At 46.0% G+C, this 24,359-nt stretch overlaps 3 protein-coding genes across 3 annotated transcripts; 1 reads left to right on the top strand and 2 right to left on the bottom strand.

The window, feature by feature from the left end:
- Window positions 1-4,740: 4,740 nt before the first annotated feature.
- On the bottom strand, window positions 4,741-5,892 carry LOC123442411 (BTB/POZ and MATH domain-containing protein 2-like). Its single transcript, XM_045118448.1, has one exon. It carries the CDS (start codon window positions 5,890-5,892, stop codon window positions 4,741-4,743), a length of 1,152 nt encoding a protein of 383 aa, XP_044974383.1.
- A 3,909-nt stretch (window positions 5,893-9,801) lies between these two features.
- On the top strand, window positions 9,802-13,313 carry LOC123442410 (fructose-bisphosphate aldolase 1, chloroplastic-like). The gene is made up of 6 exons (XM_045118447.1): window positions 9,802-10,018; window positions 11,088-11,357; window positions 11,468-11,577; window positions 11,667-11,757; window positions 12,403-12,672; window positions 12,803-13,313. The coding sequence occupies exons 1-6, from the start codon at window positions 9,875-9,877 to the stop codon at window positions 13,079-13,081; spliced, it is 1,164 nt and encodes a 387-aa protein (XP_044974382.1). The 5' UTR covers window positions 9,802-9,874; the 3' UTR covers window positions 13,082-13,313.
- A 3,782-nt stretch (window positions 13,314-17,095) lies between these two features.
- LOC123439169 (xyloglucan galactosyltransferase KATAMARI1 homolog) lies at window positions 17,096-18,949 on the bottom strand. The gene has a single exon (XM_045115913.1). It carries the CDS (start codon window positions 18,840-18,842, stop codon window positions 17,247-17,249), a length of 1,596 nt encoding a protein of 531 aa, XP_044971848.1. The 5' UTR covers window positions 18,843-18,949; the 3' UTR covers window positions 17,096-17,246.
- Window positions 18,950-24,359: the final 5,410 nt, after the last annotated feature.

The following is a 24,359-nucleotide window of genomic DNA, read 5'->3' as shown; positions in this document are numbered from 1 at the left end:
GTTCCCCTGGAGAGATAGTGGCAGCAAGGGACATCGGAGTGCAGACACAATGAGGAGCTCGACGGAGTCCATTGAAGCGCTCAAATCCATGGTCGAGGGCTTCCTCCTCCTCATTGCCAGTCACCGTGGCCGCTATAAGTGCGCCGGTGCGGGGTGGCATCATCGAGGTTTGTGAAATCGCTACATGAGGAGCTAGGCGAGGATGCGGTGGGGGAGTCCGGCGGATGGTGACGAGGTGCAGGTGGCGTGGGTCAACGGGGAGGAGGCATCGCTGGATGTGTTAAAGGAGGATCGGAGGAGGGATACGAAGGGGAGCAGCCAGCGGAAGGTGACGAGGTGTATGAGGCCGTGGTAAAGGTCTCGGGGCGGCGTGGCAGCTAGGGTTCGCCAGATCGAGAGGGCAGAGGTCGGGAAAGATGTGGACAGACGCTTGCTCTCTTGGTCACGGGTTGGTGGATGGGGAAATTGTTTAACGGGTTGGTAATTCCGTGAATGAGCGGCCCGAACTAACCACAGGCCTCCGAAAATGCTACGGGAGTAGCAGCCCAGTAGGACAGTCGGTCCAGTTCGCGATCCAAACTTAGATCGGACGGCCATGTATGTATCCAACACGAAATCTAACGGCTTGCGGGTAAGGATGCGTGGGAGGCCAGGGAAATGGTGCAGTTTTACTTTCCTAAATAATCGAAGCCCACGGGATTTATTTCGGCTTACCGTGCATTACCAGGGCCGCGTCAGGTGTTAGGCAAGCCTTAACAAAGCCCGGTCTAAAATGCCTAGCCCGGCACAAAACGGATGAACAATTTAATTATTTTTAATTTTTAAAATATATCATTATATTTTGGGAAGCGAAACTTTTCCTTGGCGCGCCGGTCGCTCGCTGCCCACGCGCCTCGTGCGCGACCCGTGCGTATGGCCATGCAACATTTTCTCCTGTGGCGATCGTTTAAATTTGCTACAACCGGTGTTTAAATTTGTTACATTTGCCCACTAAAAAAGTTGTTTTTTTTCTACAACCGTGTTAATTTTTGCTACATGCGGTATCATATTTTGCTGCAAGCGTTCACTAAAAAAGTTGCATACACGTTCGTCAGAGTTGCAACCTGAGTTCACCGGGTTGTTTTGCTACAACCCTAATTTTGTTTTGCTATCACGCATCATCAGCTTCGTTTTTTTGTTACAAAGACGTTGATATTTCTTTTGCTGCATCTATATTTTTGTTGCAACCGTAGACGAAAATGACTGCATCGTGAATGAAATTTATTGCATCGAGAAATTTTGCTGCATGAAAATCTAAGGTGCGACCCACGTGCAGCTGACGGATCAGACTGCCCGCGCGCGGCCGACCGAAAGTTTTGACCGACGCGCCAGGGCAGAGCACTGCCCTTTTGGGAACGCTTACATTCAGCCGGTTGATCACCTGCGGGCATGTACCATCTCCGTGTCAGTTCGATTGACTCTTATTAGACGATGGAGAGAAATCACTTACGTGTCTACTTTTTATGCAACTGAGCCTCTGCCTTGAAAGAGAATTTGCAGCTGGCCTAGAGTTTTACAGTAACGGAGAATTGTGCGGCTCGAAAGGTGATGGCGGGGATGCGGGCTGTGGGCGGTATGGGCTCCGACGGGCGACCTTCTTGGCGCAACAGCGAGGTGTAGGAGAAGTGACGGATCCAGAAGTTAAGGTTTGCCGGGTCGGTGAACGACAATGAGCTTCATTGTGCTGCGCCGAAGGTCGTTAGGCACGGGAGATACCCTGCTTCGGTGGCCGCCCCAATGGTGGATCCGCCACTGTGTAGGAGGGCTTTGTTGGCTCCTCGTGGTGGCAGGGCGTGCTGGGTGGCCGGGGGCAGCGGTCGGCTCCGTCAGATCTGGGAATGATGGGTGGCCGGGGGCGTTGGCGGTGGGTGCCAGATGTTGGATCTCGTATCGGTGGCTGCAGAGTGGTGGAGGTGGTGCAACGTGGCTGGGGTGCCGTGGGCGCATGCAGGGGTGCGCGGGGGCGGCGCTGGCTCATGCCCTGCGCAGATCTGGCGCAAGGTGCGCGGCTGATATACGGCTCGGGCCGGCGGCCACGGGGGAGGGGGTGGCGGGGCCTCGCCGGTGGCCTGCCTTTTCGGCGGTGCCTCCGGTCTCGGCAGTGACGTGGCTCAGTAGCGGGGTGGCGCATGTGATGGTTCGGGTGAAAGCCTCGTGCTGATTTGGGTCGGCACCAACGGCAGCTTCGCTTCCTAGCGTCGGATCCCTCCTTGGAGGTGTTCTTGTGTGATGCATTGATTTCGCGTTTACTCTGTTCATTCTCTGGGCGAAAGCCTTAGATCCATCTTCTGGATCGGACGGCGGCGACGTCCTTGACGTCGTTTTACCACAATGGTGGTGCCTTTCTTGGGAGATGCGTTGTTACTCTGTTTGCCTGAGATTTGGGATGGTAGTTGGCTGGTTTGAGGTGGGTGGTCGGTGGTGGTGGTGCGGCCGGTCTGGGGTCGACGGTAGTGTGTTGTGCTCGATTGCTCCTGGTGCGTCTCTGCTTGGTGGTCCCTGCAGCTACGCTGTGGGCACGCAGGTGTCAAGGCTCGTCTCGGCCTCGCATTTCCATTTGAATGCACCCCCGACGCAGGTGTTGTCGCGGCGTCGTGCAATCTTGGTTTGTGAGGTGTTGTTCGATTGCGTCGACGATGCATTGCTTCAGATTGGTTTGCTTGGCGATGCCCCTCGACTATGATGATGGCACACATGAGCCGTGGTGTCGTCTCGGCCTTGCATGGCCTTCGACTGTGCCTCGCGATGCAGGTCCTGTGTCGCGGCGTTGTGTAGCCATGGTTAGTGAGGTGTCGTTGGATTGTGTCGACGGTGTTGTGCCATGGTTTTGTCCGGCTGCCAATGTTGGTCTTCTCCTATGGTGCTCTTTGTTGTGTTTTCCTTGTTGTCCCTGCTATGTGTGTTGTTGGCGTGCGTTTTTTGTTTATCTCTTCTTCCTTATGTCTCATGTACTTCTGGTTCGCTTGAAGCTATCTTGCGAGGTTGTAAAGCCTTATATGCAAATTTGAATAGAATTCAGGTCTAAGGCCTTGCCCTCCCCCGCTGACCTTCAAAAAAGACACGAGTAAATCTGAAGTTGCAAGCTTGATTATACTAGCAAAAGAGCCCGTGCGTTGCAACGGAAGAGAAAATAACACACGTTCTGAACGCAATATATTTTCACATGGCATCATATTTGTGTTGCCGACGATGGTTTCAGTGCTCACACAACGAAAACGCGTTTGAATGAGTCACTCGAAATAAGATGAGATATATGTTCTTTCTCCCCATGAGATTTTCCAAAGGTGTGCATGTGTGGTTAACGATGTTTTCTTTCCTCTCAATTTGGTTTTAATTTAATGGATGTTTATGAAATTCGTATCATTGCCGGAAAGAGAAAAAAAAGGACAGTGCACTACAGATTAAGTTTGCACGAAAAATAATATTTAAAAAGTATTCAACTGCTAAAAATAACATCCTATTTAGATTCTACATATTTTTTTAATCAAATTTTATATATAACATGTTAAAATCAGAGTTACGGTTTAAAAGATATGGATAATTTTGTTTTAGGTAGAATGTAGATTGATTAACTAAAAAGTCAGGGGTTTTTTTTGTTACAAAAAAAGTTTCGGCTGACTTAAATACGAATGGCGGGTTGATTACCTAAAACATCAGGGGGTTTTCTAAAAAATGCAAAAAACGGTTCGGCTGTGAGTAAAAGATGGACTACGGGTTAATTATGAAAAAGACAGGGACTTTTCTGCAAAACAGCCAAGACAGACGACGGAAGCACTACATGCTTTATTATCATGGAGAGATTTTTGAAGATATTTACAAATATATTTTCCCTAGTGGACATGCAGTTCGAATAGCAATAACTAATTGTCAGCATGTGCTCCAAAACTGATTGATTTGAAATAAGCTGAGCACAAATAGTTTGTTGATTATTGGTAGCAGGTACAAACACCCTTTTTTTTTTCTTTGTGCTCTAAGTTATATATTTTTATTTCTTTTAGAGTATCTAAGATGAAAATTTGTTAAACAACAACAACAAAGCATTTAGTCCCAAACAAGTTGGGATAAGCTAGAGTTGAAACCCATCAAATCTTACGACCAACTTATGATTTTGGCACATGAGTAGAAGGCTTTCGAGCAACCCTATCCATGGCTAGTTCTTTGGTGATACTCGAGTCCTTTATATCCTTTTTAACAACGGTCGCTGGAGACAGCGTTCCACGGCGCGTAAAAACTGGCTATCAAGGCGTTGTAAATGTTTTTTTGGGAGGCGCTCTTATAAGAATAGCAAAACAAGCTAGTAGGTGACCATATATGATACAGCAGCAGTAGCAAATATCAAAAGGATATGAATGAGTTAGAAAGAAAACAAGAATTGAACAACCCAGCCTCATACATACATACATACATACATACATACATACATACATACAGGAACAAATTTGATTACACGAGAAGAAGCTAGCTGGAGTAGTGGTGGATGAAACAAAAAATCATCTTTACGCAAAGAGGAATTAGTACAATAAAGATAATCGAATACATGGAATTTTCTTCTTTTCTTCTTCTGTTGAATTCATTACAGACCAACAATGTATGCTAGCTGAAAGGATAACACCTAGAAGAATGATAGAGATAGACACAAAGCTTCAAGCAGCAAAAGTAAACTAAATGTGGACGTTGGCAATTTCCTCAATATATAGCTAGCTACATGTTGCTATAATTTATTACAAAAGGGGGTTTACGAGCAAGTTTGGGAATAAGCTCCTTCATAATAGACGGGCAACTTGTTGCCAGATGCTCAAAGTCAGAACTCCGTGTGATCAAATCCAGCGTGCTATTATTACTGGACTCGAGGAATCTCAAGCATTCCTCCTTGAGTGCAGGACAAGCATGTTGCTCGGCGAGTGCCAACGTAGTGGCAACTGTACTAGTGTTGAAGTAACTACATAGTTTCTCTTCACAGGTCAACTTTAGTCTCTTGAGGCCGTACCTGTCAGCGGCAACAAGCAGATGCTGGATCATCCCTAGCGCTTCAGCCTCATCGATCTCGGGCAGCGAGTCGGTGTAGATGAAATGAAGCAATGCCTTGAATACTTTTGGCTCCATGTCCTCTATCTGCACACACGTTGATGTGCTCTCCTTCATTGGTCCCAGAAGCTCCGCCCTGAAGACGAAGGAACGAGCGCCGAGGATACACCTGTGTGCGGCGAACGTCTCACCGCCGACCTCGAACGTGACGTCCACCCCTTCACCGGAGGAGAGGAGCTTGCCGAGATCATGGAGAATATCCGGCGGTGGCACTAGCATGCGGTCATGGTTCCGTCCAGGGACGTATTCGGTGGAGCTCTCATCGGACACAATGATATCGAACTGGACACTGAAACCACCGTTCTCCGACGACACGTGACCTAATCTCTCCAGATCAGCCCTCGTGATGAGCCGAGAGTAACCCCACGGCCCTTCATTGCTCGAGAAGGTGCAGCTCCTCCACGCTCCTCTGCTGCCGTAGGACGGCACCGGCTTCCCGTGCGTGTCGAGTAGGCTGATCTTGAGCTGCGTCGTCACGACCTCGTAGGCGCCGGCCTGGACGAGGAAGAGGAAGAGAGATATCCAGCCAGCGTCCCGCGGGCCATGGCCGTCCGGGTAGAACTCGACGTACCAGCGACGGCCTCCGGCGAGGAAGGTCTCCGATTTGACGCACTTGCCGTTGCCGAGCCGTTGGTATATCGCGTAGGCGTTTATGTAGAGAAGTAGAACATGCGAGCCTGACCTGGGTGAGACGGTCTGAGGCTTGACGTCGGCGGCGGCGGAGGGAGGAGTTGCGGTGGAGAAGCTGGACGACATGGCACAACCCATGGCCGGCGGTTGGCTTGAGTGCACGTACGAGATCGATCATGCGTGCCTGGCGGCCCTGCAGGCCTCCATTGATGAGTTTAGAAGGAAGGTAGTTGGGATTTCAGCCGAGATGCATGGATAGAGATTAGAGAGAGTCAGTTACCATGCATGCAGTCATTACGGCTCGATCTGGATCATGGATGGTTACGCGCTGACTCTATTGGCTTCCGTACGTGGTTGGTGTGCGGCCTGCAAATATACTGAGTTGAATACAATATATATTTTTTTTTTGAACAGAGTACAATCAAATTCGCTCACATACACGAGCATACACTCACCCCTATGAACGCACGCACGCACAGCCTACCCATATGAGCATCTTCGAGAGACTAAGCCGGCACATCATCTTGAGATTGACGAAGTCGTCACTGACGCCTTCGTTGTCGACGGGAACGTCTCCTCCCACTGAAAGCACATCGCCGGAAGACCTGGAATAAATCCAGGAAAATGCAAGCACCGACGTCAAGTCTGGGACTTGAGCTCTGGTGGGCAGGGGATACCACAGTCCTTCTAACCATCCAACCACGGGTTGGTTTGCGAGTTGAATACAATATATCCTAGGTTTTTTTCAAGGGGAAAATATAATTTGGGTCATTGTACGAGTACTCGGCAGCAGCCTCTCGTTACGCTGAATCGCGTCCTAAAACTCAACAGTCTCATCTTTCTTGTTAGGTCCTGTTTGAAACCATTCAGATTATATAATCTGATTTTTATAATCTATTATGTCTCCAAACAAGACAGATTATATTGCAGTTTATAAGAACTAGATGACCAGATGTGTCGCCTGGCTGCTGAGCGTCAAGCCATCCACTAATCCAAATTCAAGGTAATGAACCACAACCTCTGCATGTCTTCACAACACATATCTTCTCCGCATGGTTCTATGATAGATTGGCCGATCTTTGCAAGGTTTTTAATGTCTGCTGGCCGATCTTTCCCTGTTGCAAGCCGTCAGATCTAGTGGATCATGCAGCCAATTGACGTCTCCATTATTGCAATCAAAATCTTGTTGCTGATATTTTTGTAACAAAGTTCTTGTCACATCAATTTTTGACAACAATAAATTTTTTTGTAAGAGAGGACTTATTGCAGAATTTTTTGCCACACAGGTTTTGCTGCAGAAATATTTTTTACAACAAAGTTGATGTTGCAGGAATTTTCTCCCAGGCGAGGAGGTAGCCCACCGGGCCGTGGCGTTTCCCTACTGCAGGTGATGTACATGCTCAAGTAGTGTGAGGTGGGGAACTGGTCCATGACAGGATGTCACACGTCGGCAATGCGAGAGGAAAGGTGAGGTGCGGAGAAGGGCTGGGACGAAGCAGATGCGGGCAATGGCGGCCATGCACAGCTCAGCAGTGGCGGTGCAGTCCAGCGACCGGCGAGCCCAATCATTTCCATGGAACTTCCGGCCGACACCGGTGACCTTGCAGGGGCAGCGCGGTTAGATGCAGCGGCACGGCGAGTGGAGCGAGAGAAAGAGAGCGAGCGGCGGCGGGGTACTTTAGATGCACGAACGACAACCCTTGAGGGCTTTAGATCCTGCAACATACGAGCTGTTGCGCGGGGCAAACTGTAACAAGTTTGCAATAACAAAAAAGTGATAATGCTAGATGAGACCACGCAAGACGCCCGCCTGCAATCTGCCGGCTGAAGCCGATCGTTTCCCATTGCTTATCACCTATGCTTTGGTTGATATAGACTATGGAATAATATTTAATTATTTATCAACTAATTATCAATCGCCATATCCAAATAATGATGTGGTCACTCCAAATAAAGTCGGTAGATCCAAGGAAAGTGCATCAAATATCTATGCTGCAAGTAATCTGTCTGATCGAAAGATAATTCGTACGTAGAAATTCCTATAAGAAGTAATATGTGCTTAGGTGAAAATAGTTGACCATAGGACCTTGCTGTCCACCACCTAATTTTCATTATACATAGAGGGTCATTGGATGTTGATAACCTACAAATATAGGAGATTATAACACTCTTTGATGTTAGTATTTCACCTAATTTATAGATTTGATGTAAAGGGAGTCAAATAATATTTATGAGTTTTAACAGTTGAGTTGTCAATTCAATCACACCTGAAAAACTAAATATCCACAGCAAAGTGTTTAGTAGCATAGTAATATGGTAGTTTGATAGTAGTCGTAACAGTAACATTAGTAGTAGTTGTTTATAATGATTATAATAGCAGCAACAGTAATAACTTAGCAGAAACGAATATGAGAAAAGTATAGACATTAGATTGGTGATGGATATTTCGATGACATTCATCATATAACAACCACAACCGAGAGGACACAACTAGTTCCCATTAATCAATGTAATATAGGCATGTATTCTATAAATAGTTATACATACTTACAATAAGACCTTGCATAAAATCTTTTGTCGTACCCTCCTGTCGCAGGAAATATAAGGAATATTAAGGCCTCTTTTTATTTACTAGCAAAAGGGCCCATGCGTTGCAACGGGAGAAAGAAATACCACACGGCACACGCTCTTAATTTATAAAAAATGTCTATAATTTGAGAATATAAGGAATATAAGGAATATTAAGGCCTCTTTTTATTTACTAGCAAAAGGGCCCATACGTTGCAACGGGAGAAAGAAATACCACACGACACACGCTCTTAATTTATGTGACGCCTCATCATGGTTTTGGGGTATACAAACGAGGCACTAAGTGGATGTCGATGACAAGTTCAAGACTTATATATTTTAATTTCACCACCCTAATATGTACAATCTGGTTCGCCAGGATTAATTGATTAGTTCAATCAAAGAAAGTCCATGCTAGCAAAGTGACACACGTTTTCTTTCCCGACGGGTCGCGTCATATTGTAACGGATGCGTCCTCTTAACCCCTTCGATCGAATCCATCATGTTTGTGCAACGTGTCTCTTCACAGAATATAAATATGTGCATCATCATTATTAACAGAAAGCGATTTTTATTGTTTATTCGCACTGTTTTTCACATGATCAATGGTGGTACTGAGGTGGGAGAATATCATACGAAAACCAACGTTCAATGAAAACTTCGTGAAAACCATATTTTAAAGTTCCAAAAAAATCTGAAAAAATATGGGATGTTAAGATGATGATGTTTCATTGCCACACAAAATTTCAAATTGAAACACAGTACAACATATGAGCTACGAAAAAGGAAAATTTCAGCCTTAAATAGTGACATTGCTATTTGACATTATTCAAAGCTGGTTTTATCTTTTTCGTAGCTCATTTCTCGTAATGTGTTTTAATTTAAAATTTAACATGATAATAAAACATCACCGTCCTAAAATCCAGTATTTTTTTCATTTTTTGTTGGAATTTTAATATACATTTTTTGGTTTTCATCGGTTTTCGTGGAACGTCGGTTTTCGTATTCTCTCTCTAGTGATGTACTCCTTCCATTTCTAAATATAAGTCTTTGTAGAGATTTCACTAGTGAACTACATGCGGATGTATATAGACATACTTTAGAGTGTACATTCAATTATTTTACTCCGTATGTAGACACATAGTAAAATGGATTAAAAGACTTATATTTAGCAACGGAGGGAGTAGGAACGGATGGTCGTTGTGGTGAGTTGGTGAGAAAAAGAGGGGCGTTCTCGTGATTTCCACTTCCATTGTGGGCGTCTCATCTCGCCTCGGCGGATCCGCCATGCGGCGGAGAGATCCACGGCCAATATAAAAAGGGAACTATCTCACTTTGACCCGTCACCTTTCACATATCACGCAAATCGCCGCATTCCTCGGAGGAGATGGTTGGTCAGGGGCTCGAACGAACTCATGCACAGCAAATGGAGGGCTGATGTGCATAAATCCGCGGCCCTACTTCCTCCTCCGCCAGCCACCACCAACCCACCCCCTCCCTATTTCTCGCCGTCGCGTCCAAGAGCAGAACGCATCGACCGATCGGAGAATCAATGGCGATGGTGACGGCCAAGCTCAGCTCCCCGGCCACCGCCCGGCTCGGCCCCGTCCGGTCCGCGCAGCCCGCCCGCCGCGCCTCGCTCGTCCGCGTCCGCGCCTCCGGCGGCTCCTACGCCGACGAGCTCGTCTCCACCGCGGTGAGCGCCCCCCAGCCCCAACCCCGTCCGTGCCTGATCCCCGTAGGCCATACGAGTCGGTGGCCCGTGGAAAGATCTAAGCTTTGGGGGCGTTGCACGTGTCGCCTACTCGTGTGCCGCGATCTGTTCGGTTTGCGTTGGCGCCTAGCGATCCGTGATGGGGACTGCTCTGCCGTGGGGTTGGGGAGTCGAATTCAATCCGGGTTGCAACAGACCTCTTGTCCATGGGATGTATTCTTCTTCCATCCAATTATATTATATTAGCACAATCAAAGGGATCGCAATTCTTTTTCCGTTGCAATCGAGTTCGGGCTGGTAGATGAGCGGGCATGCCGTGTTCAGTCAAATCCTCTGTTGTTATTTTAGATGGCGGGTTGCGTGCTGTGGGGAAACCACGGATAGATAGATTGGCGCGGCTACTCTGTTTTTTTCTGCTACTTGCATCGTCCCAGATCAGGACATGGTAAATCTGCTTGTCTTTGTTAGGGTTGACTTATAAATTAAGGTTGAACAACGAGCTTGAGTATCAGGGTGATTGTCCCAGCGGATACGCAAGGAGGTAATGTGATGCTAGGTGTTGCTCTTAAAAGTAAATTCTCAGATCCAAATACCGTACAACTGTTTCTGGGAGATGTGGCCAACTGGACACCCATGTGTTCATATTTGGTTTGTCGATTGATGGCTGGACTTGCTGTCGTATGGTTGCTCTGCGATGGTTTGCTGTGCGGCAAACCTACCAGCAGTGTCTTAAGTTTTGGTTTTGCTAGAATTAATGTTGGCCTCTCTGCTCGGATGAAAAGGATTTGTCTGCTTTCATGCTATGTCCTTTCCATCATGTGTATGTTAGGTTTTATTCTGTTTCAACTGTAATGTTCTGTTCAAGTGTTGATTTGGCAGTTAGTGTGAAGCATGCCCTCATGTAAACGAACCGTGCCTTTAGATTTTGAACCACCGCAAGTCTAAAACTAACACTGATGACCACATTTATTCAGTGTTCCTTCCTTCACAGCTGCAATGCATTCTCTGTTGCGTTTCGTGACTGCAAATCTAATAGTTCGCCCCGTTGCAGAAAACTGTTGCTTCCCCTGGCCGTGGGATCCTTGCGATCGACGAGTCAAGTGCAACATGTGGAAAGAGATTGGCATCTATTGGTTTGGACAACACGGAAGTTAACCGCCAGGCTTACAGGCAGCTTTTGCTGACCACTGCTGGTCTTGGTGAATATATCTCTGGTGCTATTCTTTTTGAGGAAACTCTCTACCAGTCCACTACAGATGGCAAGACCTTTGTTGACGTCTTGAAGGACCAGAATATCATGCCTGGTATCAAGGTTGACAAGGTATGTATGCCATGATATGACAATTGTTGACTCATCGTGCTGTTGTAGTCAGCAAGACACCTCTAGCATTCTAATTTTTATTACTTGGTTTATTTTGTTCTGCTCAAAAGGGTTTGGTTCCATTGCCCGGATCCAACAATGAATCCTGGTGCCAAGGTCTTGATGGTTTGGCCTCAAGGTGTGCTGAGTACTACAAGCAGGGTGCACGCTTTGCGAAGTGGTGAGTTCATACTGTCCTTGTGCATTTTCTGACTAGTTTTATTCTCTTGCCCTTTCTAAACTTGCTATGCTAATATCGATCTTGTACAGGCGGACTGTTGTTAGCATCCCTTGTGGTCCTACTGCATTAGCTGTCAAGGAAGCGGCATGGGGACTTGCTCGCTATGCTGCTATTGCTCAGGTCACTATACAGGCTTTCAACTACTGAACATTTTGCAATGAAGAAGTAATCCTTCATTTAGTTTGATATTTTACTCATGGAGAGTTGATGAACACCATAATCATTTTTATGCTTGTAGGAGTATTTGATATCTTATACCTGGAAACCTATGTGACGACATAACATATCCTACAGTATTTTCATCCGTTGAACACTATCTGATACTCCCTCCGTCCGGAAATACTTGTCCTAGAGATGAATGTATCTAGACTTATTTTAGTTATAGATACATCCATTATATCCATTTCTAGGACAAGTATTTCCGGACGGAGGGAGTACATAGTAAGTAGGGAGAACTAATTAACAAGTGAAAAAAGTAAATTTTTGTATGCTCGTGTCGGTATGCTGTTATTGAAATCATATATACCATTGAACACTAGCATGGTGGTTTTGCTCTGACACCACCGATTGGAACTATTTGTCCCTTTGAAATTTCGAAATCAGGTTCCTGTTGTAAGCTGATACTAGAATTCGATGAAATAGATACAATAATAGTAGTACATATTATTATTGCTGAAAATATGCAACCAAATACACTACAATCTCTACTATTTTGCGCCCCTCTTTATCTTTACTCATCTTGTTTCAAACCTGAATAATCTGCAGGACAATGGTTTAGTGCCAATTGTGGAGCCAGAGATCCTTCTTGATGGTGACCATGGCATCGAGAGAACTCTCGAGGTAGCAGAGAAGGTGTGGTCCGAGGTGTTCTTCTACCTGGCCCAAAACAATGTTCTGTTTGAGGGCATCCTGCTGAAGCCCAGCATGGTTACCCCTGGTGCTGAGCACAAGGAGAAGGCTTCTCCAGAAGCCATTGCGCAGAACACCCTCACAATGCTGAGGAGGAGAGTACCACCTGCTGTCCCTGGAATCATGGTATTGTCTTCAACCTTGAACCATCTGAGCTTCTGCTGATTATCTTTCGTCGGTCCATTTCTGATGGGTATATACATAAACAGAGTAAAAAACAGTAGCTATAAGTAACCTGATCACCCTTTTTCCTCAGTTCCTTTCGGGTGGACAGTCCGAACTGGAGGCGACCATGAACCTGAATGCGATGAACCAGTCCGCCAACCCGTGGCACGTGTCCTTCTCCTATGCCCGGGCCCTACAGAACTCGGTTTTGAAGACGTGGCAGGGGCAGCCCGAGAACATCGAGGCGGCGCAGAAGGCCCTGCTGGTCCGCGCCAAGGCCAACTCGTTGGCGCAGCTCGGCAGCTACACCGGCGAGGGCGAGAGCGACGAGGCCAAGAAGGGCATGTTCCAGAAGGGTTACACCTACTGATGAGGCGGCGGCGGGATGATTTATATATGAGATGCACGTCATTTTGCGGGGTTTTGTTTTCTTAATTATTATTGGTGTGAATAACAACCAATCGCCAGCGTGTTGGTGCCAAGGACTGTTAGCTGTATTGGCAGTGCGGAAACTCTAGAGTTGCCTGAAGTTATATTTATGAGAACAAACAATTACTGTATGCATACCCTGAGAAAGTTGATGATGAGAACAGCTTTGGTTATGGACCTGAGAAGCTATGGCACACATGGAGAATTTACCCAGGCATCGGGCTTCTGCAGACTACAGTTTTCTGAAATTTCCTGAAAATTCAGATAACATAGATTCAAAAAAAATATACAATTTCTTGAAAAATCAATTCAAAATTCAACCTATAACCCTAGAAAAATAAATTGTGATGATATTCTGAATATTTAGGGTGTGCAATGCATTATATACCGTGTATGGTCTCACAAAATTTCTGAATATTTTAGGAACACTAGAATGTTCTAATAAGCCTTGACATGGGGATTCTATGATCATCTTCCGCAGACTGCCAAAAAAATCTCTCATTTAGTTTGTAGGAATTTCATAGGATAATAGTTTTGTAGGATTTTTTTTAGAACCCTTTGGTGCACATGAATGTATTCCTTTTCTACATAGGATTGATTTTTATTCTTCAAATTTCAAAGAAAGAAAAACATGAGCATTGAGTCAATGATTTTTTTAATGATCAGAATCAAATGATATCTCTTTTTCTAATACTACTCATAAGATTTTCATCGCATTTCCTACATTTCCTACAAGTTTTCTATTTCTATGATAATCCCATCCTATTAATCAAAGGAGGCCTAAGTGTTTGCAGGAGCTCTATACCAATACCTTTATTGGTATTCATATACACACCATTACAAAACCATAAGCAATACTTTTTTTATAAAAAAAATATATATTAATATCAAGATGTACCAATCCAGCCTCTGCAACAACATAATGTCCAGAGAAAGTCTAGACATCATGGATGCACATAACCAAAGAATAAAAAAATAAGAAAAAGAAAAATAAAGGCTCGAAACAAAGAGAGGCTCGCAACACCAACAACACCATCAGTGGTGCAAACACCTAGACTCCAAAAAATGATTCTGCAAAAATGACGCCATCTGGAGGTAACAGCGCACAAACACCATCATCGTCCGGTCCAACCACCATAGTCAGATCCTAAGTTTTCACCCTTGAGAAGGTCCTATCTCAAAACAATGCCTTCAACAAGAAAACGACTAGGAAGTCCTCATTGCTAGGTACAAGACATAGGGTTATCACCCCAGAAGTTGAGACCGCCAAGAACGAAGTCTGCCAGTGTCGTCACCCCACTTGCCGAGATTACTACTGCAAAACTCCAATCGTCCAACACACAAACTTCTTCCGACCAGTCCCATCCATTCTTCTTCTTACCAAGAAGTCTCACACAATATAAGTGTGTAAAACCTATGGTCTTCGATCCATCTTGACATACCCACCTCCGTTAATCCGTGGCCGGGGGGGGGGGGGGGGGGGGGGTAATGTGTTGTGGTGGCACCGCCACTTGTACCTCATCAGGGTGATTTGTGCGCAACATCGAAGATCTCGGGCAAAGACCACACAATGGTACCAGACAAGGAACATTTATGGGCAGCTCTGGATGGCATCATGCCCCTCGCCTATGGATGACCGCGGCTGGAGGGGCGCGCTCCTGCCAGATTGTGATCAAACGCTGGGATCGACGCCGCGATCTTGACCAAGTTGTCTCGGCAATCAGACCAGTTCAGATTGAACGGATGTGGGGATAGGAGAATGAGCTAGTGCAAGGATAAAAATGAAGGAAAAACTGAGGGCGGAGGTGAGGGTAGGGACAGGGGCGGGCCCACCTCAATTCAAGGATATTTAGCTGAATACCCATTATTCTGGCTAAAAAAATGAGGTATATATGTATATATATTGTGTTAGAACATTGTGCCCATATGTTTGGTTTTGGTAATTGATGACAATTCTTATGGACTAATGGTTGCCTTAAGTTATATTTGAAGAATTTGCCTATAGGCATTTTTTGAAGTTCATTTTTTTTGTTTCAAGGAGTTTATGAGATGATCAAGGTGGTATTTAAAAATTTATTCAAAGATTGGCCATGTGAGAATTGAGCTTAATGCAAGCATGTCTTAAAAAAAAGATTATGTAAACATTCATGTTTACCTTCAAGACATCACTTTTATAGAAAGAAGATAAGTCTCAAGACTTGAAGATAAATCTCATGTTTACCTTCAAGGCATTCTTTCAATATGATTGTATCACCTGGACATATCAATTGAATGAAATGTTCTCCATATAAAAAAGAGGGTCTGCTACGCATCCACCGACGGATGTTTTATATACATCCGTCACCCGCACAACCGTACGATCGAGGCGAGCAGCCGTCCGATCCGCAGATGGGTGCTTCGTCGGGCATCAAAATTTTCCTGAAACGGCGGTCAAGTTGCAGAAACAATCGTTTTGTTGCAAAAAAAAAAACTTTGGACCTAACAATTCCTGAAACAACTGTCGAGTTTCAAAAACAATCGCTTTGTTGCAGAATTTTTTTTGTGTCTTTCTGCAACATAGATAGTATTGCGAGAGAAATTTTTGCAACAAAGGTCATGTTGCAGAAAACTTTTGCAGCAAAGGTCAGGTTGCAAGAATTTTTGCAAACTTGCTGCGGGCTGGGATGCGACGGCGCTCCGGCGGCGCGGGGCGACGGGCGGCTGGCCCGTGGCCGCGGGAGGCGAGGCGGCTGCCCCCTTGGTCGTGTGAGCTCGCCGGCGTGGCCGCCGTCGGACATGGCCACGGTGGCCCTCTTGTCTTCCCAGATCCGTTCCATGTCAGATCTGAGGCATGCGATTCCTGTATAATCCAACGGTTGGGTAAGAGGTGGAAGCATCAGTTGAATCACCCGGTTGAACGAAAACTTTTCCCATAAAAAAGACACAAATAAGGGGCACCTATGCCTCACGCGACTCAAAAAACTTAATCGCATACGTTACTTATAGTTCAGGCCATCATCATCATCATCATCTCAGATCAATAATACAAGGACTATTTCCATCGCCCGGCGGATCCTATTATTGCATCGGTCTTCTTCATTGATAACCACATGTCCTCATGGTCCTAAACAGCACGTGTCCCTTCTTTACAAATTTCATGAGCATTACATCTCCTTCCCCGCCTCTCTATGCCCGCTTGCAGCCATGGTCACTACTCGGGCGCGTATGCATCGCTCCGGCCACCGTCGACCTAGCTACGCTGCTCCAGCCTCCCCTCTAGCCCTTCGTTGCCGCTCCGGCAGACTGCGGTTTTTATACTTCCCAACGAGAACCTTGTTGCACAAGTCACGCCACGCCGCTATGGCATGTTCGTACCGCGGGAACTGTTGGCGTCACTCTGTCATGGCATGTTTGTCCAGCTCAACGATGCCGAGGCAACGCTCCCGCCTCCATTCCTGGCACGGTCCTTTCCGATGACAAACCACGGAGGAGGTGTGAGCCGCTGCGTCCACTCCCGCGTCATCACCTCGAAGAAATTCATATTCCTACTAGGCCGGCCGAGGCGTCATACGTGCAGGCGGCCTCTTCGACGGTGTCGAATGTGACGAGACCGAGGCATATGTCGTCGGAGCGGATCTCGATGTAGAAGGTGCCGGAGGGCGCTCGCAGACACCCCGAAAGTCTAAACTTTCACGACGGTGCGGCGGCGGCGAGGTGAGTAGAGACGAGAAAGTGCGGCGGAAAGAACAGCGTAAAGACGCGTAACAAGGCACAAAGCGGTAAGAACACGTGTGAAGAGACGCTAAATTTAAAAAACACATCGAACGTTATATGTCAAAACTAGCGCGCGCAGGAATCTCCCGCGCCCGCTGGATCGGGCGAAACCCACACGTTTTTTATCGTCCCTCTTATGGAATCGACTGACACATGAATTATTTTAGGGCACCCAACGAATACCAAACCGTGCAAATAAACATTTAACCGCGGAAAATAGACCGTGCATGGCTTCTTATGAGCACTTTATTAAGTGAGAAAACAGTACTAACTCTCTAAATTCCAAATTAAGTCCCAAAAGGTAAATTTGATGCTGGTTAATTTCGCTGGACAAACATGAGCTGAATCTGCATTTACGTGTTGATATACGGATCGAACTCGTGCGGGGCAAACATTTTCTCCCTATCTTGTAGCAGGTCGTACTTCCAGCTATATTTCCCGTCGAAGCTGTCCACGTACTCCCGTCCCTCGGCGGCGGCGCGCCGGCGCTTGGCCACCCGGTCGATGACGCGCTCGAGGGCGACGTCGAACGCGTCCTTGAACGCCACCCCCTCGGCCGCCGGATCCCGGTACAGCACGGTGGGGATCAGCCGGATGACCCGCTCCCGCATCCGCGCCACCTTCGCCGCCGGTATCCTGCCCAGCACCTCCTCGATGCTCGCGTTCCGCTCCACCACGTCGCCGTGCGGGATGAACACCGAGTAGCTCCGGTGGTCCCTCGGCAGGTGCCACATGTACTGCAGGTAGGCGGAGATGGGGTGGAAGAAGACCGGGATGCAGCCTGCCAGGATGGTGTCGAACGTGGACTTGCGCGTGTACCCGTCGCCCCGCGGCTGCACGCAGAACTCGGCGCTCTCCAGCAGCCGCATGGCGCGGCCCGGCGCGTACTGCCCCGGCGCCGGCACGCCGAGGAGCGCGCACCGGCTCGACCGCCCGCACTGCTCGATGATCTGGGCGCGCACGGTGCGCTGGCTGCCGCCTCGGGGCCCGCCGGCGAATCCCCAGAGGAACGGGCGGTTCGTCCGCCACATGCGGTCCTGCCAGGCCACCACCTCGGCGTTGGACGACGGGTGGAAGTGCGACGGGAACGGCACGGCGAAGTCGTTGCCGTGCCACGGGCTCGCCTCGGTGGTCAGGAACGTGGCGTTGAGGATCGCCGGGAAGGACATGAGCGCGTTGCCCCAGCCCACGGCGTCGGGCCGGACGATGAAGTCCCACGTGCCCCGCCCGGACACCAGCAGGTGGTCGCGCCCGCCCATGGCGCGCCACTCCGGCCGCTGCGCCAGCCAGTCCACCACGTCCCGCGACAGGGCGTCCCGCGCGGCGAGGTCCTTGCTCCCCAGGTGCATCGCCGAGTCGAGCCCGGCGTAGAACGGGACGTACACCACGGCGGCCGCGGCGGGGTCGGCCGTGAGGCACTCGTGCCGCCGCATCCGGGCGTGGAAGATGAGGCCGAGCATGTACTGGTCGGTGTCGTAGGCGCCCCGCTCCGGCAGCGACCCGGCCTCGCCGCCGCCGGTGATGGACGGGCCGAACCCGTCGTTGGCCACGTCCTTGCACACGTCGGTGGAACCCGAGATCCGGCGGCACTCGCGGACGAGGTCGGCGTTGAACCGCGGCGGCAGGTCGTACATGTACACGTACCGGCCGGCGCACGGGTCGCGGCGGAAGAAGCGGGGCACCGAGAAGAAGGCCGCCGGCTTGAGCTGGAGCACGGTGGGCGCTGCGCCGACCGATTGCTGCACGCTGGTGGAGAAGTGGTGGTAGAACACCAGCGCCCAGAAGACGACGTAGAGGAGCGCGAGGAAGAAGAGCCGGGACGGCCGCCGTGCGCCCCTCTCGGAGCTCTGCTTGCCGCTGCCGTCGTCGGCGGAGTACTGCTTAACATCGTCGTCGTCGTCGGCCGCGGCGTCGAGATCTCGCTGGAGGCTCCGCGAGAAGGGCTTCATCGGTGGTACCGCCGTGCTTGTGCTGATGCTGGTGCTCTGCGGCGTGCAGCTGCTCCAGTGAGTGTCAGTGTGTGCGACCGTACTACTCGTATAGTAATATAATTTCATCGAGGTTACTCGTATTACTCGTCGAGTTGACTCCATTAATGGCGCTGCACTGCACTACACTACACTACGAACGCCAAAAAGAATTCTCATGTAGATCCTTCGAGCAGCTTTGGATCCCGCGCGGTAAATAAGTTTTCTTTGTGAGCAGCTCGCGCTAGTACTAATTAAGTTTAATTACTAATTACCTGCACCGAGACTTTGGAACCGTCGAACAGCTTTGGATCCCGACCTGTTTACCCTATCTTCCACGTTTCCCAGGCTCACCGACGCATGTACCATCCGCTGTGATCCGTGCTACCTTTTTTCACTTTTTTTTTTACTTTGTGTATAAGATTTGTTTGAGGTCAATCTCTGTTAAGTTTGATTAATTTTACAGAAAAAATATCGACATTCACAACGCAAAATCGTTATCGTCGTTAGATGCATCATGAAACTAATTTTGATATAGTATATCTTTAGCATTATAGATGTTGATATGTTTTTATACAATGGTGTGGCTAGGTCTGGGTGGACTGGTATTTAACCAAGTCTCAGTCAAGTGACAAAGTATATAAGAATAAAATGGAAAAATTGAAAAGAAAAAATTGTCTGGAGCCCGATGCAAGATCAAAGGCATATAGCATCGACTGAAACATAACGAAGTCTAAGTCGACTGAGACTTAGCAAAACTGTTTATACAAATTTGGCCACATTTTACTAAGTTTGGCTTCAAACATATCTTGTATGTGAAGTATAAAACAAACAGAGGGTAGATGTGACCTTTTGCTAAATATTCAAATACCCCTAACACAACCTGCCAATGCTTGAATCGTACCAGATCAGGTTCGTCCGATCAAAGTGAGAAAGTGCGGAGAAGGGAAACTGTGAAATGACGGTTGTATGTAGATGACTCTTTTGGATACTTCAGTTCGCATTGAGAAGATCTTCAGAAGCAAGATCAATGTTGGATGCATTTGAACTAGTTTCGATTTTACTATTTTAATAATCTTTGAAACCAGTTTCTTAAACATTATGTTGCCTCGAATGATATTAAACACACATTTCATCTATTGACTCAACTCTAGAAAAACAACATCGGATTATTTCATGCAATTAAACATTAGCACATATCTCAATTACTTCACTCAATTTCAATATTCAAATATACATTTAATTTTTCACATACATTAGACAAATATTTCAATTATGTTGGGAAAAAGTGAACACACATTTTCAATTATTTCACTCACCTTTCGAAAAAAATGAACACATATTTTAGTTATTTTACACAATTTCAGAAGAAGTATTGCTTATCAGGGTTGTCAGAATTGGGATTCTGAATCGGATCGTAGCTTTGATGATAGGATCGCAACTGCACAATCTTAACTATCAGGATCATAGAAACATAGATCCTATGAACTAAAATCGTAGAATTAGAGGGGTCAATTTGGATCGTAATGCCCTAGAATCGTATAAAAGAACCGTGATTCTGACAACCTTGTTTCTTATACATTGAATTATATTTTTATTTATTTCACACATATTTTAATCATTTTTAAAAATATACACATTTCTATTATTTCATTCATCAATTTTAGAAAATATTTAACACATGTTTAAAACGATTAGAACTGAACACATATGATAAAACAATAACTCATGTTGTTTCTCTCTATTTTGGAAAATATTTAGCACACATTCCAGTTATTTCACTAAGAAAAATATTGGGTAAAATAATTAAAATTACTTATTACATCTTTATTCAATTTATTGAAATATAACCAATGTGAATTTACTTTGAAAAACATTTCCCATACATTTCAAACATTCCACTCAATCATACAAAATCATTTGTGGAACTAGTTCTAACTTTGTATATATGTAATGAATTCGCATGTGAAGATTTTTAGAAGCAAGGTAAATCTTGGATGCATTTGACCTAGTTTTATTTTTACTATTTTAATAATCATTGAAATCACATTCATAAACATATTATAGTGTCTCAAATGATATTAAATACATATTTCACTTATTTAATCAACTCCATAAAAGATAACCATCCGATTATTTCACCCAATATTTACAAATTGACACATATTTCAATTACTTCACTCAATTTTAGAAAATGTTGCACATACGTTCAAATATGTTTATTTTTTTCACATACATTAGACAAATATTTCAATTATGTTGGACACAACATAACTCACATTTTCAGTTATTTCACTGAACTTTCTTAAAAAATGAACACACATTTCAATTATTTCACTCAATTTTAGAAGAAGTATTACAAATACATTTCAATTATATTTTAATTGTTTCACACGTATGTTATTATTTTGAAAAATACGTAAATTTCTATTTTTATGCAGAAATTTTAGAAAATATTTAACACAGATTTAAGACCATTGAAACATTACACATAATACAAAATAAATATTCATGTTGTTTCACTTTACTTTGAAAAATATTTAGCACATATTTCAACTATTTTAATGGTAACAACATTGAGTCAAATAGTTTAATATTCCTATTACATCTTTATGCAATTTAATGAAACAGAACCAATATAAAAAAAAATCCCATACATTTCAACCATTCAACTCAATCATACAAATCACGTAACACATATTCCATGCTTTCGCTCGATGTTTTAGCATACTATTCAAACTTCCATCTTGTATCAATTTTTTTAACTGAGGTGTTTGTGGTAAAAGTGATATTCTCTTCTTCCATGTATATTTCGGCTCCATGTCAAGTCGGATGGATTAAACTGAACACAGATGGTTTGTATGGTGAAAACTAATCCTCATGAACGTGCATGCTTCTTCAAGATCACTCAGGGTACAAAATATTCTCCTCATATCAACATACAATATCATTTATCTATATGCATTTGTGCCCGAGGATGATTCGCTCGCCGGTGCCGGGCCCACCAACAAGTGCCTCCCAATTACAACAACTATCAATATGCGTATATCCTCAATTACTAACTTTATCTGCAGCAACTAGACCAACGTGAGCTTGAACGAGGCCTCGGCAAACGTGTGTTGCAAGCAGGGAAGATAGTAAGTCATTCTTGCACACCAATATAAGAGCAGCGGTAAGGCTAGCCAGGCATTTAGGGATGCTCTTCAACTCTGTGAAGTGGTGGATCTAGGCTTTATGGGCACGCCCTACACATTCGACAATGGCCAACTGGGACAAGGTAATGTCCGTGTCCGTCTAGACCGGGCATGTGCCTGTGAAGAATGGCGGTAACTCTTCCCTTATGCTAGGGTGCAGCACCTTGTCTCCCCTAGATCAGATCATTGCCCTATAGTGATGATCCTAGATTCAACTGAGGATCGACGGCGCAAGGGAACCCCAAAGTATGAGATTATGTGGGAGCGTGACCACAAACTCCCGGAGCTTATTTCACAAACATGGGCCAACGTACGGTCTGGTGGAGACCTGGGCAATGTGTCCAATTCTCTAAGCTCGGTCATGAGTGCCTTACGCCGATGGAGCAAAGCAAACTTTGGGCAGGTGGAAAAACAGATTGAGGAACTACGTAAAGAGCTTGAGAACGTGCAACTAGCTAATGCTGACCGACTCTTACTACGTATGAAAATGCAAAAACTTGATGAACTCCTGTATAGAGAAGAGATGATGTGGTTGCAACGGAGCAGAATATCATGGTTGAAAGAAGGGGATCGTAACACAAAATACTTTCATCGTCAAGCTGTCTGGAGGGCAAGGAGAAACAATATCCGTAGACTCCAGAAGGAGGATGGTTCCTGGTGTCATTCTCCAAAAGAGATGGAACGTATGGCTCCGTCCTACTTCAAGGAATTATACACTAAGGATCCAACCCTGAATCCGACCCCCGTTCTGGATACCCTTGTGCAGAAAGTCTCCCCTGAAACAAATGATCGTTTGTTAGCCCCGTTTACAGATCAGGAAATTTCAGATGCTCTCTTCCAGATTGGCCCCTTAAAAGCCCCCGGTCTGGACGGCTTCCCGGCAAGGTTTTTCCAAAGGAATTGGGGATGCCTAAAAGAGGATATAGTGGCTGCGGGGCATCGGTTTTTCGAGACTGGACAGATGCCCTTGGGTGTCAATGATACTAGTATTGTTCTTATTCCAAAAGTCCAACACCCGGCCACCTTGAAAGAGCTACGGCCTATATCCCTCTGCAACGTAATCTACAAGGTGGTCTCTAAATGTCTGGTGAACAGGTTGAGGCCGTGCTTGACGGATTTGATCTCTGAAAATCAAAGTGCTTTCATCCCAGGGAGATTGATTTCGGACAATTCCCTTATTGCATTCGAATGCATTCACCACATCCAAACTAATACCGGGAATTTAGATTTCTGTGCCTACAAACTTGATCTATCCAAAGCATATGACAGAGTGGACGGGGATTATTTGGAAGGAGCTCTATTGAGATGGGGTTTTGCCCCACGTTGGGTCTCTCTTATTATGGTTTGTGTCCGATCAGTCAAGTTCTCTGTCAAGTTTAATGGGCGTTTGCTGCAACAGTTCACTCCCACACGCGGTATTCGTCAAGGTGATCCCCTATCTCCCTTTTTGTTCCTCTTTGTGGAGGATTCATTGTCTTCATTACTGCATAAGGCTATACAACAAGATGGGCTGGAGGCGCTCCAAATCTGCCGTAGAGCACCGGCTGTGTCACATCTTCTTTTTGCGGACGATTCATTGCTTTTCTTCCGAGCAAATCTTGAGAATGCAACAATTGTCAAGGGTGTCTTGAACACTTATGCCTCAGCGACGGGTCAACTTATTAACCCTTCAAAGTGTTCCATCCTTTTTCATGACAACTGTGCTCCTCCAGTGGCTGATGAGGTAAATCTAGTCCTCCAAATCACACAGCAAGCATTTGAGCCAAAGTATCTCGGCCTCCCTGTGCCGGAAGGTCGCATGCATAAGGGACGTTTTGAATCTTTACAAGCTAGGGTGAGCAAAGGTCTAATTGAATGGAGTGAACGCTATTCCTCATACTCGGGTAAGGAAGTGCTTATTAAAGCTGTGGCGCAAGCTATTCCAGTATATGTCATGAGAATCCTTAAACTCCCGGTGGCAGTGTGTGATGAACTATCAAGAATAATGCGACAATTCTGGTGGGGTGTTGAGAATGGAAAAAGGAAAATGGCGGGTAGCTTGGGATCGACTTTCTCTTCCAAAATCCCGTGGTGGTCTGGGTTTTAGAGATATGCAGGCCTACAATCAAGCTCTCCTTGCAAAGCAAGCATGGCGGCTCATCACCACTCCCGATTCCTTATGTGCTTGTCTTCTTAAGGCAAAATATTACCCCAATGGTAACCTAGTGGACACGGTCTTCCCTGCTAACTCTTCGGCAATATGGAAAGGCATAGAACACGAACTCGCCCTTGTCAAAAAAGGTATGTTATGGAGGGTAGGGAACGG

This window comes from Hordeum vulgare, chromosome 3H (genome assembly GCF_904849725.1).
Source record: "Hordeum vulgare subsp. vulgare chromosome 3H, MorexV3_pseudomolecules_assembly, whole genome shotgun sequence".
NCBI classification, from domain to species: Eukaryota; Viridiplantae; Streptophyta; class Magnoliopsida; order Poales; family Poaceae; genus Hordeum; species Hordeum vulgare.
Note: the sequence above shows the minus strand (reverse complement) of the source record. Positions and strands in the feature narration are given on the sequence as shown.